At 46.3% G+C, this 17,246-nt stretch overlaps 1 protein-coding gene across 6 annotated transcripts in view; it reads left to right on the top strand.

The window, feature by feature from the left end:
• The first annotated feature begins 318 nt into the window (after positions 1-318).
• Positions 319-17,246, top strand: part of LOC119781130 (protein NLRC3-like) — a 33,042-nt gene continuing 16,114 nt past the window's right edge. For 4 of the 6 annotated variants that reach the window (XM_038281517.1, XM_038281515.1, XM_038281516.1 and 1 more), the window contains exons 1-5: positions 319-447; positions 2,331-2,486; positions 5,053-5,208; positions 7,775-7,930; positions 10,490-10,645. In XM_038281517.1, coding sequence (XP_038137445.1) covers positions 359-447; positions 2,331-2,486; positions 5,053-5,208; positions 7,775-7,930; positions 10,490-10,645 — 713 coding nt within the window. In that variant the 5' untranslated portion in view covers positions 319-358. The remainder of the gene's footprint in view (positions 448-2,330; positions 2,487-5,052; positions 5,209-7,774; positions 7,931-10,489; positions 10,646-17,246) is intronic. The other 2 variants (XM_038281520.1, XM_038281519.1) reach the window with 1 other exon arrangement.

Below are 17,246 nucleotides of genomic sequence, written 5' to 3'. Positions count from 1 at the left end.
GGTTCTTGGGTTTTCTAGTTGATCAGTTCTAGACTTTGGATTTTGTCCTTTTATTTCTTCATTAAATTTTGCATTAACTAATTTCTGCCTCTTCAGTTCTGCATTTAGGTCCTGAACAACATCCACCCACCCTGACACAATCCTAGAAACTCAGACAGACTTTCTGTTGCTCTGATTCGTCTGTTCAGACTCTGTTATGTTCCTCAGAGTCTATACTGTATAGAATCAGCATCCTGCTCTACAGGACAGGCCAGAGAGCAGCTAACTGGGAACACTGGGACTGAACCACATGTTAACTGAAAGTCTCTGTTTTCCTCTCAGATTGACTTCGTGTCTGCAGAGAACAACAGTGATAGTTATGAACACAGAGGAGAACAGAGCAGAGTCTTCGTCACCCAGCTGTTCTCCTGAAGGCTTCAGTAAAGATCCTGGACCCTCAGAGCAAAGGTGAGGCATAGGGGAGTTTCCTGGACCTGGGAACATTGGGGGCGGAGCTTACCCCCTTTTTTGGGGGAATCTCTGGGAATTTACCAGGGAAAAGGGGCCTTTTATAGCATCTTGCACCTTGTCTGAAGCCAAATGCTGTAATATGTACATTCTGCTGTATATAAACCTCTACAGGTTTATATACACTGATACACCTGTTTGAGGTCATTAGCTGCTTAAAGACACCTGTCCACCCATACAATCAGTGAGAATCCAACTACTAACATGGCCAAGACCAAAGAGCTGTCCATAGACACTAGAGACTAAACTGTAAACCTCCACATGGCTGGAAAGGGCTACGGGGAAATTACCAAGCAGCTTGGAGAGAAAAGGTCCACTGTAGGAGCAATCATTAGAAAATGGAAGAAGCTAAACATGACTGTCAATCTCCCTCAGAATGGGGCTCCATGCAGGATCTCACCTGGTGGGGCCTCAGTGATCCTTAGAAAGGTGAGAAATCAGCCCAGAACTACATGGAAGGAGCTGGTCAATGACCTGAAAAGAGCTGGGACCACCGTTTCCATGGTTACTGTTGGTAATACACCCAGACGTCATGGTTTGAAATCATGCATGGTAGGAAGGTTCCCCTGCTTAAACCAGCACTGGTCAAGGCCCGTCTTCAGTTTGCCAAGGACCATCTGGATGATCCAGAGGAGTCATGGGAGAAAGTCATGTGGTCAGATGAGACCAAAATAGAACCTTTGGTCATAATTCCACTAACCGTGTTTGGAGGAAGAAGAATGATGAGAACCATCCCAAGAACACCATCCCTACTGTGAAGCATGGTGGTGGCAGCGTCATGCTTTCAGGGTGTCTTTCTGCACATGGGACAGGGTGACTGCACTGTATTAAGGAGAGGACGACCAGGGCAATAAATTGTCCCGTATAGATTAGATTTTGGGGAATAACCTCCTTCCCTCAGTTTGACCATTGAAGAATGGTGGAGGCTGGGTCTTCCAGCATCACAATGACTTGAAGCACACAGCCTGGATAACCAAGGAGCAGCTCTAGAAGAATCATATCAAGGTTCTGGTGTGATCTATCCAGTCTCCAGACCTAAACCCAGTAGAGAATCTCTGTAGGGAGACAAACTCTGTGTTTCTCAGCAAAAGCCCAGAAATCTGAGTGATCTAGAGAAGATCTGTGTGGAGGAGTGGGCCAAAATCCCTCCTGCAGTGTGTTCAAACCTGGTGAGAAACTACAGGAAACATCTGACCTCTGGAATTGCAAACAAAGGCTACTGTAGCAAATATAAACATTGATTTTCTCAGGTCTTCACATATTTATTAGCAGCTGTTTCATAAAAATAAATAGGTAAAAAATTAGATATTGTAATTTCTGGATTTATTTTTTCCATTATATCTCACACAGTGGGCATGCACCTATGATGACAATTTCAGATTCTTCCGTGGATTCTCATTGGGAGAACTTGCACAATAGCAGGGTGTTCAATACTAATTTTCTTCACTGTATATTAAACACCTGCTAAAGGGGGAATAGATGGAGAATGTCCTGCTTCCCAGAATCTGATCCATCATCTGCAGTGTTTTCCAGCCTCCTGTCTTCATCCATGTCTCTATCAGGGCTTTTCCTCTTCTTCCTCTTTACACTTATGACTGCCATTATCCTGTCCCTCTGCATCAGCTCCATGACCAGGACTGACTTTCTGATTTACTGATGTTCAGACACTGTTTGCTATCAGCTGAGGAACAAACAAAACATGTTTCCCAGAGTTTTACACAGAATAGGATCAGCTTCCAGCTTTACAGGACAGATCAGAGAGCAGCTAACTGGGAACACTGGAGCTGAATCATGTTAACTAAGCGTCTTTGTTTCCTTCTTAGATGGGCTTCAGGCTGGAACACACAGAGGAACATCTGGAGGAACACAGAGGAGAACAGAGCAGAGTCTCCATCACCCAGCTGTGTTTCTATGAAGAGTGACTGGTCCAAAGGTGTTCCTCCTGTATTCAGTAATGATCCTGGAGCAGCAGATCCAAGGTGAGTCATCTGTTACTAGCTGCTATAATCATGTTTAAACATCATCAATCTCTGATAGATGGAAACTAAGTCGGACTGAACTTTAAGCTGAGAAGTTCAGCTGCAGAAAAGAAGCTTCAGGACGTCCAACCAGCTCCAGGAACGTTCTCTGATGAGAGGGAAGCTGCAGCATCATGCTGCCACCAGTGCAGAGCTTGATCAGCTATCAGAGCTGTTAAAAATACTGATTGATCTCCTCTAATTGAGTACGACTAAAACATACATGTTCTAGATTGAGGTTAAGTACAAGAGTAAAATCATTTTTGTCCTTAAATGAAATAAAATAACTTAGACAACTCTATCTTTTCAGATCTAGCCACAGATAATGAGTTGGTTTTTCTCCTTTTCTCACTGTGTTGATTGAGAAGCAATGAAATAAACTGACTCTGTCTAGTTTTGTTCTGAATTATAATTCCAGACAGGATGATAGAAACTAAACTGAACCTCAGTCCTTGATGAACATCTGAATACTTTTAGAGCTCTGATATTTACAGCATTAAAGCTGCAAATAGAATTAAAATGAAAATAGAAATTTAAAGATAATCATTACGTACAATGAGGACAATAAGTATTTGAGCATCCTGGTATTTTGTGCCTTCTTCCACTTAGAAATCATGAAGGGTTTTGAAATTGTCATCGTAGGTGCATGTCCACTGTTTGAGGCAAAATCTTAAAAAAATTCAATCAAAATAAAGGATTTTTTAACTATTTATTTGTATGATACAGCTACACATAAGTATCTGAACATCTATCAGCTAGAATTCTGACCCTCAAAGACCTGTTAGTCTGCCTTCAAAATGTCCACCTCCACTCCATTTATTATCCTGCACTGATGCACCTGTTTGAGGTCATTAGGTGCTTAAAGACACCTGTCCACCCATACAATCAGTGAGAATCCAACTACTAACATGGCCAAGACCAAAGAGATGTCCATAGACACTAGAGACTAAACTGTAAACCTCCACATGGCTGGAAAGGGCTACGGGGAAATTACCAAGCAGCTTGGAGAGAAAAGGTCCACTGTAGGAGCAATCATTAGAAAATGGAAGAAGCTAAACATGACTGTCAATCTCCCTCAGAATGGGGCTCCATGCAGGATCTCACCTGGTGGGGCCTCAGTGATCCTTAGAAAGGTGAGAAATCAGCCCAGAACTGCATGGAAGGAGCTGATCAATGACCTGACAAGAGCTGGGACCACCGTTGCCATGGTTACTGTTGGTAATGCACCAAGACGTCATGGTTTGAAATCATGCATGATAGGAAGGTTCCCCTGCTTAAACCAGCACTGGTCAAGGCCCATCTTCAGTTTGCCAAGGACCATCTGGATGATCCAGAGGAGTCATGGGAGAAAGTCACGTGGTCAGATGAGACCAAAATAGAACCTTTGGTCATAATTCCACTAACCGTGTTTGGAGGAAGAGGAATGATGAGAACCATCCCAAGAACACCATCCCTACTGTGAAGCATGGTGGTGGCAGCATCATGCTTTCAGGGTGTCTTTCTGCACATGGGACTGGGTGACTGCACTGTATTAAGGAGACGACGACCAGGGCAATAAATTGTCCCGTATAGATTAGATTTTGGTGAACCATCTCCTTCCATCAGTTTGACCATTGAAGAATGGTGGAGGCTGGGTCTTCCAGCATCACAATGACCTGAAGCACACAGCCTGGATAACCAAGGAGCAGCTCTAGAAGAATCATATCAAGGTTCTAGTGTGGCCTATCCAGTCTCCAGACCTAAACCCAGTAGAGAATCTTTGGAGGGAGACAAACTCTGTGTTTCTCAGCAAAAGCCCAGAAATCTGAGTGATCTAGAGAAGATCTGTGTGGAGGACTGGGCCAAAATCCCTCCTGCAGTGTGTTCAAACCTGGTGAGAAACTACAGGAAACATCTGACCTCTGGAATTGCAAACAAAGGCTACTGTACCAAATATAAACATTGATTTCCTCAGGTGTTCACATATTTATTAGCAGCTGTTTCATAAAAATAAATAGGTAAAAAATTAGATATTGTAATTTCTGGATTTATTTTTTCCATTATATCTCACACAGTGGGCATGCACCTATGATGACAATTTCAGATTCTTCCGTGGATTCTCATTGGGAGAACTTGCACAATAGCAGGGTGTTCAATACTAATTTTCTTCACTGTATATTAAACACCTGCTAAAGGGGGAATAGATGGAGAATGTCCTGCTTCCCAGAATCTGATCCATCATCTGCAGTGTTTTCCAGCCTCCTGTCTTCATCCATGTCTCTATCAGGGCTTTTCCTCTTCTTCCTCTTTACACTTATGACTGCCATTATCCTGTCCCTCTGCATCAGCTCCATGACCAGGACTGACTTTCTGATTTACTGATGTTCAGACACTGTTTGCTATCAGCTGAGGAACAAACAAAACATGTTTCCCAGAGTTTTACACAGAATAGGATCAGCTTCCAGCTTTACAGGACAGATCAGAGAGCAGCTAACTGGGAACACTGGAGCTGAATCATGTTAACTAAGCGTCTTTGTTTCCTTCTTAGATGGGCTTCAGGCTGGAACACACAGAGGAACATCTGGAGGAACACAGAGGAGAACAGAGCAGAGTCTCCATCACCCAGCTGTGTTTCTATGAAGAGTGACTGGTCCAAAGGTGTTCCTCCTGTATTCAGTAATGATCCTGGAGCAGCAGATCCAAGGTGAGTCATCTGTTACTAGCTGCTATAATCATGTTTAAACATCATCAATCTCTGATAGATGGAAACTAAGTCAGACTGAACTTTAAGCTGAGAAGTTCAGCTGCAGAAAAGAAGCTTCAGGACGTCCAACCAGCTCCAGGAACGTTCTCTGATGAGAGGGAAGCTGCAGCATCATGCTGCCACCAGTGCAGAGCTTGATCAGCTATCAGAGCTGTTAAAAATACTGATTGATCTCCTCTAATTGAGTACGACTAAAACATACATGTTCTAGATTGAGGTTAAGTACAAGAGTAAAATCATTTTTGTCCTTAAATGAAATAAAATAACTTAGACAACTCTATCTTTTCAGATCTAGCCACAGATAATGAGTTGGTTTTTCTCCTTTTCTCACTGTGTTGATTGAGAAGCAATGAAATAAACTGACTCTATCTAGTTTTGTTCTGAATTATAATTCCAGACAGGATGATAGAAACTAAACTGAACCTCAGTCCTTGATGAACATCTGAATACTTTTAGAGCTCTGATATTTACATCATTAAAGCTGCAAATAGAATTAAAATGAAAATAGAAATTTAAAGATAATCATTACGTACAATGAGGACAATAAGTATTTGAGCATCCTGGTATTTTGTGCCTTCTTCCACTTAGAAATCATGAAGGGTTTTGAAATTGTCATCGTAGGTGCATGTCCACTGTTTGAGGCAAAATCTTAAAAAAATCCAGTCAAAATAAAGGATTTTTTAACTATTTATTTGTATGATACAGCTACACATAAGTATCTGAACATCTATCAGCTAGAATTCTGACCCTCAAAGACCTGTTAGTCTGCCTTCAAAATGTCCACCTCCACTCCATTTATTATCCTGCACTGATGCACCTGTTTGAGGTCATTAGGTGCTTAAAGACACCTGTCCACCCATACAATCAGTGAGAATCCAACTACTAACATGGCCAAGACCAAAGAGCTGTCCATAGACACTAGAGACTAAACTGTAAACCTCCACATGGCTGGAAAGGGCTACGGGGAAATTACCAAGCAGCTTGGAGAGAAAAGGTCCACTGTAGGAGCAATCATTAGAAAATGGAAGAAGCTAAACATGACTGTCAATCTCCCTCAGAATGGGGCTCCATGCAGGATCTCACCTGGTGGGGCCTCAGTGATCCTTAGAAAGGTGAGAAATCAGCCCAGAACTGCATGGAAGGAGCTGATCAATGACCTGGAAAGAGCTGGGACCACCGTTTCCATGGTTACTGTTGGTAATGCACCAAGACTTCATGGTTTGAAATCATGCATGATAGGAAGGTTCCCCTGCTTAAACCAGCACTGGTCAAGGCCCGTCTTCAGTTTGCCAAGGACCATCTGGATGATCCAGAGGAGTCATGGGAGAAAGTCATGTGGTCAGATGAGACCAAAATAGAACCTTTGGTCATAATTCCACTAACCGTGTTTGGAGGAAGAAGAATGATGAGAACCATCCCAAGAACACCATCCCTACTGTGAAGCATGGGGGTGGCAGCATCATGCTTTCAGGGTGTCTTTCTGCACATGGGACAGGATGACTGCACTCTATTAAGGAGACGACGACCAGGGCAATAAATTGTCCCGTATAGATTAGATTTTGGTGAACCATCTCCTTCCATCAGTTTGACCATTGAAGAATGGTGGAGGCTGGGTCTTCCAGCATCACAATGACCTGAAGCACACAGCCTGGATAACCAAGGAGCAGCTCTAGAAGAATCATATCAAGGTTCTAGTGTGGCCTATCCAGTCTCCAGACCTAAACCCAGTAGAGAATCTTTGGAGGGAGACAAACTCTGTGTTTCTCAGCAAAAGCCCAGAAATCTGAGTGATCTAGAGAAGATCTGTGTGGAGGACTGGGCCAAAATCCCTCCTGCAGTGTGTTCAAACCTGGTGAGAAACTACAGGAAACATCTGACCTCTGGAATTGCAAACAAAGGCTACTGTACCAAATATAAACATTGATTTCCTCAGGTGTTCACATATTTATTAGCAGCTGTTTCATAAAAATAAATAGGTAAAAAATTAGATATTGTAATTTCTGGATTTATTTTTTCCATTATATCTCACACAGTGGGCATGCACCTATGATGACAATTTCAGATTCTTCCGTGGATTCTCATTGGGAGAACTTGCACAATAGCAGGGTGTTCAATACTAATTTTCTTCACTGTATATTAAACACCTGCTAAAGGGGGAATAGATGGAGAATGTCCTGCTTCCCAGAATCTGATCCATCATCTGCAGTGTTTTCCAGCCTCCTGTCTTCATCCATGTCTCTATCAGGGCTTTTCCTCTTCTTCCTCTTTACACTTATGACTGCCATTATCCTGTCCCTCTGCATCAGCTCCATGACCAGGACTGACTTTCTGATTTACTGATGTTCAGACACTGTTTGCTATCAGCTGAGGAACAAACAAAACATGTTTCCCAGAGTTTTACACAGAATAGGATCAGCTTCCAGCTTTACAGGACAGATCAGAGAGCAGCTAACTGGGAACACTGGAGCTGAATCATGTTAACTAAGCGTCTTTGTTTCCTTCTTAGATGGGCTTCAGGCTGGAACACACAGAGGAACATCTGGAGGAACACAGAGGAGAACAGAGCAGAGTCTCCATCACCCAGCTGTGTTTCTATGAAGAGTGACTGGTCCAAAGGTGTTCCTCCTGTATTCAGTAATGATCCTGGAGCAGCAGATCCAAGGTGAGTCATCTGTTACTAGCTGCTATAATCATGTTTAAACATCATCAATCTCTGATAGATGGAAACTAAGTCAGACTGAACTTTAAGCTGAGAAGTTCAGCTGCAGAAAAGAAGCTTCAGGACGTCCAACCAGCTCCAGGAACGTTCTCTGATGAGAGGGAAGCTGCAGCATCATGCTGCCACCAGTGCAGAGCTTGATCAGCTATCAGAGCTGTTAAAAATACTGATTGATCTCCTCTAATTGAGTACGACTAAAACATACATGTTCTAGATTGAGGTTAAGTACAAGAGTAAAATCATTTTTGTCCTTAAATGAAATAAAATAACTTAGACAACTCTATCTTTTCAGATCTAGCCACAGATAATGAGTTGGTTTTTCTCCTTTTCTCACTGTGTTGATTGAGAAGCAATGAAATAAACTGACTCTATCTAGTTTTGTTCTGAATTATAATTCCAGACAGGATGATAGAAACTAAACTGAACCTCAGTCCTTGATGAACATCTGAATACTTTTAGAGCTCTGATATTTACATCATTAAAGCTGCAAATAGAATTAAAATGAAAATAGAAATTTAAAGATAATCATTACGTACAATGAGGACAATAAGTATTTGAGCATCCTGGTATTTTGTGCCTTCTTCCACTTAGAAATCATGAAGGGTTTTGAAATTGTCATCGTAGGTGCATGTCCACTGTTTGAGGCAAAATCTTAAAAAAATCCAGTCAAAATAAAGGATTTTTTAACTATTTATTTGTATGATACAGCTACACATAAGTATCTGAACATCTATCAGCTAGAATTCTGACCCTCAAAGACCTGTTAGTCTGCCTTCAAAATGTCCACCTCCACTCCATTTATTATCCTGCACTGATGCACCTGTTTGAGGTCATTAGGTGCTTAAAGACACCTGTCCACCCATACAATCAGTGAGAATCCAACTACTAACATGGCCAAGACCAAAGAGCTGTCCATAGACACTAGAGACTAAACTGTAAACCTCCACATGGCTGGAAAGGGCTACGGGGAAATTACCAAGCAGCTTGGAGAGAAAAGGTCCACTGTAGGAGCAATCATTAGAAAATGGAAGAAGCTAAACATGACTGTCAATCTCCCTCAGAATGGGGCTCCATGCAGGATCTCACCTGGTGGGGCCTCAGTGATCCTTAGAAAGGTGAGAAATCAGCCCAGAACTGCATGGAAGGAGCTGATCAATGACCTGGAAAGAGCTGGGACCACCGTTTCCATGGTTACTGTTGGTAATGCACCAAGACTTCATGGTTTGAAATCATGCATGATAGGAAGGTTCCCCTGCTTAAACCAGCACTGGTCAAGGCCCGTCTTCAGTTTGCCAAGGACCATCTGGATGATCCAGAGGAGTCATGGGAGAAAGTCATGTGGTCAGATGAGACCAAAATAGAACCTTTGGTCATAATTCCACTAACCGTGTTTGGAGGAAGAAGAATGATGAGAACCATCCCAAGAACACCATCCCTACTGTGAAGCATGGGGGTGGCAGCATCATGCTTTCAGGGTGTCTTTCTGCACATGGGACAGGATGACTGCACTCTATTAAGGAGACGACGACCAGGGCAATAAATTGTCCCGTATAGATTAGATTTTGGTGAACCATCTCCTTCCATCAGTTTGACCATTGAAGAATGGTGGAGGCTGGGTCTTCCAGCATCACAATGACTTGAAGCACACAGCCAGGATAACCAAGGAGCAGCTCTGGAAGAATCATATCAAGGTTCTAGTGTGATCTATCCAGTCTCCAGACCTAAACCCAGTAGAGAATCTTTGGAGGGAGACAAACTCTGTGTTTCTCAGCAAAAGCCCAGAAATCTGAGTGATCTAGAGAAGATCTGTGTGGAGGAGTGGGCCAAAATCCCTCCTGCAGTGTGTTCAAACCTGGTGAGAAACTACAGGAAACATCTGACCTCTGGAATTGCAAACAAAGGCTACTGTACCAAATATTAACATGGATTTTCTCAGGTGTTCACATATTTATTTGCAGCTGTTTCATACAAATAAATAGGTAAAAAGTTAGATATTGTAATTTCTGGATTTATTTTTTCCATTATATCTCACACAGTGACCTATGATGACAGTTTCAGATTCTTCCATGGTTTCTAATTGGGAGAACTTGCACAATAGCAGGGTGTTCAATACTAATTTTCTTCACTGTATATTAAACACCTGCTAAAGGGGGAATAGATGGAGAATGTCCTGCTTCCCAGAATCTGATCCATCATCTGCAGTGTTTTCCAGCCTCCTGTCTTCATCCATGTCTCTATCAGGGCTTTTCCTCTTCTTCCTCTTTACACTTATGACTGCCATTATCCTGTCCCTCTGCATCAGCTCCATGACCAGGACTGACTTTCTGATTTACTGATGTTCAGACACTGTTTGCTATCAGCTGAGGAACAAACAAAACATGTTTCCCAGAGTTTTACACAGAATAGGATCAGCTTCCAGCTTTACAGGACAGATCAGAGAGCAGCTAACTGGGAACACTGGAGCTGAATCATGTTAACTAAGCGTCTTTGTTTCCTTCTTAGATGGGCTTCAGGCTGGAACACACAGAGGAACATCTGGAGGAACACAGAGGAGAACAGAGCAGAGTCTCCATCACCCAGCTGTGTTTCTATGAAGAGTGACTGGTCCAAAGGTGTTCCTCCTGTATTCAGTAATGATCCTGGAGCAGCAGATTCAAGGTGAGTCATCTGTTACTAGCTGCTATAATCATGTTTAAACATCATCAATCTCTGATAGATGGAAACTAAGTCAGACTGAACTTTAAGCTGAGAAGTTCAGCTGCAGAAAAGAAGCTTCAGGACGTCCAACCAGCTCCAGGAACGTTCTCTGATGAGAGGGAAGCTGCAGCATCATGCTGCCACCAGTGCAGAGCTTGATCAGCTATCAGAGCTGTTAAAAATACTGATTGATCTCCTCTAATTGAGTACGACTAAAACATACATGTTCTAGATTGAGGTTAAGTACAAGAGTAAAATCATTTTTGTCCTTAAATGAAATAAAATAACTTAGACAACTCTATCTTTTCAGATCTAGCCACAGATAATGAGTTGGTTTTTCTCCTTTTCTCACTGTGTTGATTGAGAAGCAATGAAATAAACTGACTCTATCTAGTTTTGTTCTGAATTATAATTCCAGACAGGATGATAGAAACTGAACCTCATTCCTTGATGAACATCTGAATACTTTTAGACCTCTGATATTTACAGCATTAAAGCTGCAAATAGAATTAAAATGAAAATAGAAATTTAAAGATAATCATTACGTACAATGAGGACAATAAGTATTTGAGCATCCTGGTATTTTGTGCCTTCTTCCACTTAGAAATCATGAAGGGTTTTGAAATTGTCATCGTAGGTGCATGTCCACTGTTTGAGGCAAAATCTTAAAAAAATCCAGTCAAAATAAAGGATTTTTTAACTATTTATTTGTATGATACAGCTACACATAAGTATCTGAACATCTATCAGCTAGAATTCTGACCCTCAAAGACCTGTTAGTCTGCCTTCAAAATGTCCACCTCCACTCCATTTATTATCCTGCACTGATGCACCTGTTTGAGGTCATTAGGTGCTTAAAGACACCTGTCCACCCATACAATCAGTGAGAATCCAACTACTAACATGGCCAAGACCAAAGAGCTGTCCATAGACACTAGAGACTAAACTGTAAACCTCCACATGGCTGGAAAGGGCTACGGGGAAATTACCAAGCAGCTTGGAGAGAAAAGGTCCACTGTAGGAGCAATCATTAGAAAATGGAAGAAGCTAAACATGACTGTCAATCTCCCTCAGAATGGGGCTCCATGCAGGATCTCACCTGGTGGGGCCTCAGTGATCCTTAGAAAGGTGAGAAATCAGCCCAGAACTGCATGGAAGGAGCTGATCAATGACCTGACAAGAGCTGGGACCACCGTTTCCATGGTTACTGTTGGTAATACACCCAGACATCATGGTTTGAAATCATGCATGATAGGAAGGTTCCCCTGCTTAAACCAGCACTGGTCAAGGCCCATCTTCAGTTTGCCAAGGACCATCTGGATGATCCAGAGGAGTCATGGGAGAAAGTCACGTGGTCAGATGAGACCAAAATAGAACCTTTGGTCATAATTCCACTAACCGTGTTTGGAGGAAGAAGAATGATGAGAACCATCCCAAGAACACCATCCCTACTGTGAAGCATGGGGGTGGCAGCGTCATGCTTTCAGGGTGTCTTTCTGCACATGGGACTGGGTGACTGCACTGTATCAAGGAGACAACGACCAGGGCAATAAATTGTCCCTTATAGATTAGATTTTGGTGAACCATCTCCTTCCATCAGTTTGACCATTGAAGAATGGTGGAGGCTGGGTCTTCCAGCATCACAATGACCTGAAGCACACAGCCAGGATAACCAAGGAGCAGCTCTGGAAGAATCATATCAGGGTTCTAGTGTGGCCTATCCAGTCTCCAGACCTAAACCCAGTAGAGAATCTTTGGAGGGAGACAAACTCTGTGTTTCTCAGCAAAAGCCCAGAAATCTGAGTGATCTAGAGAAGATCTGTGTGGAGGACTGGGCCAAAATCCCTCCTGCAGTGTGTTCAAACCTGGTGAAAAACGAAAGTTACGTATGTAACTACGGTTCTATGAATCCCGGATGACCGCCAGAGGGCGGTGCTGAAAGCACTGAATGTTCCCTTCGGGCATGCGCAGTTCGAGTAATTATACCAACAGAGTCACACCTGTGACACCGGATGACCACTCAGAAGCTATATAGCCTGGTGTCATCCTTTGCTCTGCTCCTACAGAATCTTCTCGCAAAAGCAAGGATTCTGAGCGTCTCAGATTGGCGGTGGCTGCAATGTATGCCTCCAACGCTCTTACTGGGCACAACAACTCAGACTCATTCTCAGTTGTACCAGATTGAGGCTGAAATCGAGCCAGCCGCAATGGCTGGCTACGGTGAAAAGGAGACAACACCTTAGGCACAAACGCAGTATTAGGCCACAGGGTAACACCAGAGCCATCTGGATTCCACCTGATACACCTAGGGCTGACAGAAAGAGCATGTAGCTCGCTGACCCTCTTAGCTGAGATGATAGCCATCAGGAAAGCAGTCTTGCAGGAAAGCCACTTGAGTTCTGCTTGTGCCAAAGGCTCGAATGGAGGGTGGCACAGAGCTGTGAGAACCAACGGCAGATCCCAATCTGGGGCTCGTGGAGCGGGCCGCTGGCACAACCTACGAGCACCACGCAGAAAAAGTGAAACCAGTTCATGGCGCCCCACTGTACGGTTGTCAACAGATTGGTGAAGACATGAAATTGCTGCAACATACACTTTAAGGGTCGAAGGAGAGCGGCCCTTATCAAGGAGAGACTGGAGGAACTCCAAGATAGTGGGCTCCGAGCAGGAAACCGGGTTCTCATTGTGGGCAGAGCACCACTGAGAAAAGAGGCACCATCTGTTAGCATACTGCAGCCGAGTGGAGGAAGCCCTAGCACTCAATATGGTGTGTCTCACAGTGTCTGAACACCCAGTCAGCCTCCCAGGGGCCATGCCCACAGCTGGAGACGTTGAGGGTTGGGGTGCCATATCTGTCCCCCCAACTGAGACAGCAGATCCCTCCTTGCTGGAAGACGCCATGGAGTACCGTGACACAGACTCCAAAGCAGCGGGAACCACGGCCGCGCTGGCCAGAACGGAGCTACCAGCAACACTCTGTGGCCCTGCTCGAGAACCCTCCGTAGAGTCGGCCAAATCAGTGAGAGGGGTGGAAAGGCATACAGGAGAACCTGCGGCCATGGATGAGCCAGTGCGTCCTGGCCCAGTGCGCCCGCCACCCCGGTTAGGGAATACCATAGGGGGCAATGGGTCGACTCCTCTGTGGCGAACAGATCTACCTCTGCCTGCCCAAAGAGGTTCCAGATTATGCGCACTACGTCGCGGTGAAGAGACCACTCTCCCGGAGCAGGTGCCTGGCGGGATAGAGAGTCCGCAACCTGGTTCAGCCGTCCTGGCAGATACGCTGCAGGCAGGGTACAAAGACGGGGAAACGCCCATTCCAGGAGATCCCTTGACACCTTCAAGAGACGCGCTGACCTGGTGCCCCCTTGGTGGTTTATATGATATACAACAGAGGTGTTGTCTGTCCGAATCAGCACATGCCTTCCCTCTAGGTGGGGCAAAAGGCACCGGAGGGCCATGTGCACAGCCCGCAGCTCCAGCACATTTATGTGTTCGGTGCGCTCCCTTGGGTCCCAGAGACCCCGAACAGCTCTGTGTTGCCACACGGCACCCCAGCCCATGAGGCTGGCATCCGTGGTGACCACCTCCCTTCGACACACTACTAGCCCCATTGGAACACCACTGGACAAAAGGGTCCCCTCTCGCCAAGGAGCTAGGGCATGGAGGCAGCTCCTGGTCACCATCAGCCTGCGATGCCTATGCAGCCTGGCGTCTAGGCGAAAGCTGTTGAGCCATCGCTGCAAAGGACGCAGAAGGAGAAGCCCTAAGGGCACGACACGAGTGACTGATGTCAGTTTGCCCAGCATTCGCAGGAAGATTATGTCCAGTCTGAATCGACGGACAAGCTGGAGTATGTCGTCCACCCTGTGAACAGATGGACGGGCCATCATGGTAGCGGAGTCCAGATGCATCCCAAGAAAGGTGGTTGTCTGAGATGGAACCAGACAACTCTTTGCCAAGTTGACTTTGAGGCCTAACAGTGACACGTGAAGTAGAAGCTGGGACGTATCCCGAGAGGCAGCTACCTGAGAGGGAGCACAAAGAAGCCAATCGTCCAGGTATGGCAGAATCCTGACTCCAGAGGCCTGTAGAGGAGAGAGGGCTGCTTTCACGCATCGAGTAAACACCCTCAGGGAAAGGGAGAGCCCGAATGGGAGCACCCGGAATTGCCAATGGCGCCCCCGATAGGCGAACCTGAGAAAACGGCGATGTTCTGCCGCAATAGGCACGTGAAAGTAGGCGTCTGTCAGATCTATTGATGTAAACCAATCTCCCGCCACAATGGTCTGAAGGACCTCTGTTATGGTGAGCATGTGGAAGGGAAGGACCTTCAGGTACCGATTCAGTCCCCTTAGATCTAAAATGGGGCGAAAACCACCGGTCTTCTTGGCCACAAGGAAGTATGTTGAGTAGTAGCCTCTGGGTTGCCACAGAGGATCTACAGACTCGATTGCCCCCTTGCCCAGGAGGGCAGAAAGCTCCTGGTCTAGTGCCTGAGATTTCACCGGGTCTGTGATGACAGTCATTTTGACCCGGTGTGAGAGGGGGGGCCGCCGTCAGAACTGGAGCCTGTAGCCATTGGTTAAGGTGGCAACTACCCATGGATCTACGGCATGAGCAGCCCAGAAATTCAGCTGCTGATGGGAAAAATGTCAGACGGCTGGCCCGTTGGCATCATCATCTATCCCCACGGCCCCTGGGGGCTCTGGGGGGAGGGCGTCCAGGATTTGAGGCCCGGGTCTGTCTAACAGGGCGGCAGACTGGCTCACGAAAGTCCCTTCTCGGTCTCTGCCGCACATCATGGGGATAGGAACCAACAGGTCTGCTACCAGTCTGAGGTCGGGGCTGAAGGCTGGTGGTAGTGACAGGGCGGCCCAAACGCTGGGGAAAGGCAGGTATGCTCCTGCGAAGGCCGGAAAGCTGCTGGCTAGTCTGACGTGCCTGAGCAGTCCGTTCCAGCGCCTCCAAGGCAGCTGATCCAAACAGCTCCCCTGGTACGACCGGGACACCCCTGAGGGTCCTACGGCATGCTTCAGTCAGAGGAGACTGTGCCAACCAGACCTGTCTACGAGCTTGGACAAGGAAAGACATGACCCGTCCAAGCTCTCTGGTCATCAGCGCGAAGGCCTGCAGCGCTGCGTCACTATAACCAACCGCCGCACTTGCACCACCAGTGTCCTGAACAGATGCAGAGAGGGCAAACATGAGGTGCGCCAGGGAATTGCCAAGGCGGCCAGCACGCGCTCCTGCATTGTACGCCTTACAGAGGAGGTCATCTGTAACCCGACATTGAGTCTGCAGGCACCGGACATCAGGACGCAGGGCTTCATCTGGTGACACAATCAGTGAAGCAACAGCAGGTTCAATTGCTGGCATACGGTCCAGGCCGGCCTTCACCGACTCATGCATGGCAGCTAATACGCGACCATCCGAGGAGAGACGCGACAGCGCTCTCGGTTCCCGCCAACAGGCGTGTAACTCCTTCAGGTACTCCTCTGATGGAGGTACAGAAAAGGGAGTAGGAGCCCTTCCACGTCTGAAAAAAGCACTCCCGGAGCTGGATGCCTCTCCTTGTGGGAGTTCCAGCTGCAGCTGCTTCAGGGCCATAGACATGACCTCCCGCATGGAACCGTCGCCGGCCTCTCCAACCGCACTCTGAGATGAAAATGAACCAGCCTCAGAGGCTTGAGAGGACCCTGCCTCCTCCTCATCTCTAAAATGGGAAGCGGAAGCAGCCAGAGAGATAACGTCATCCTCTACAACCAGCTCGGGCATTGGTGGGGAAGACAGCCCAACCACTGGGAGCGAGGGATCAGATTGCCGTGTCTGCAACAAGGACTTCATCTCTGCCAGCTCTGCTGACAACTGCTCCACCCTTGTGGACAGGCCCTGGTCAGGTTTGGCCCGCTTCGTCCGGGGGAGGGGCACAAATGCTGTGGTCCCACCACGGCGCTTAGAACGCTTGGGGGGAACCACCTGCCCAGAGGGCGGAAGGTCCGAGCCCTCCTGGGGGCACAACTGGGCCAACCGAGCCACCCTCACTGCATGGGGCATAAAGCTGCAGTTCATGCAGGGGTTCTCAGACAGCGCCTCCAAAAGGTGCTCATGTCCAAGGCAGGTAGGGCACAGGTCGTGGCCATCCTCTGCCTGCAGGGCAGCCCCACAATCCATGCAGCTGTGAGAGCCATCCATGTCTAAGGCCGACAAGGCTCAAAGAACAGAAAGTATCGAAAATCGGGAGAGGGGGCGCAAACGCAGCCGTCACCAATTACAGCAGAGAAACGAAAGAGGCTGCGAGCACAAGGCAGCCGATACTGGGAGAGGGGGCGAGAACCGCTACCGTCACCAGGTATATGACCAATATACCAAAACAGCTAACAACGTTAGCTGTATGGAAACTTAAGTTGGGAGTAGGAGCGAACAACGCTGCCGTCACCAATTATAGCGGATAAAACAAGAGAGGCTGCGAGCACAAGGCAGCCGATACTGGGAGAGGGGGCAAGAACCGCTACCGTCACCAGGAATAAAACCAATAAACCAAAAAAGCTAACAACGTTAG

The sequence above is a fragment of the Cyprinodon tularosa genome, unplaced genomic scaffold, assembly GCF_016077235.1.
Source record: "Cyprinodon tularosa strain WSP-4 unplaced genomic scaffold, ASM1607723v1 ctg1710, whole genome shotgun sequence".
In the NCBI taxonomy this organism is placed as follows: Eukaryota; Metazoa; Chordata; class Actinopteri; order Cyprinodontiformes; family Cyprinodontidae; genus Cyprinodon; species Cyprinodon tularosa.
The sequence above is the reverse complement of the archived record's forward strand: the minus strand, read 5'-3'. Positions and strand labels throughout refer to the sequence as shown.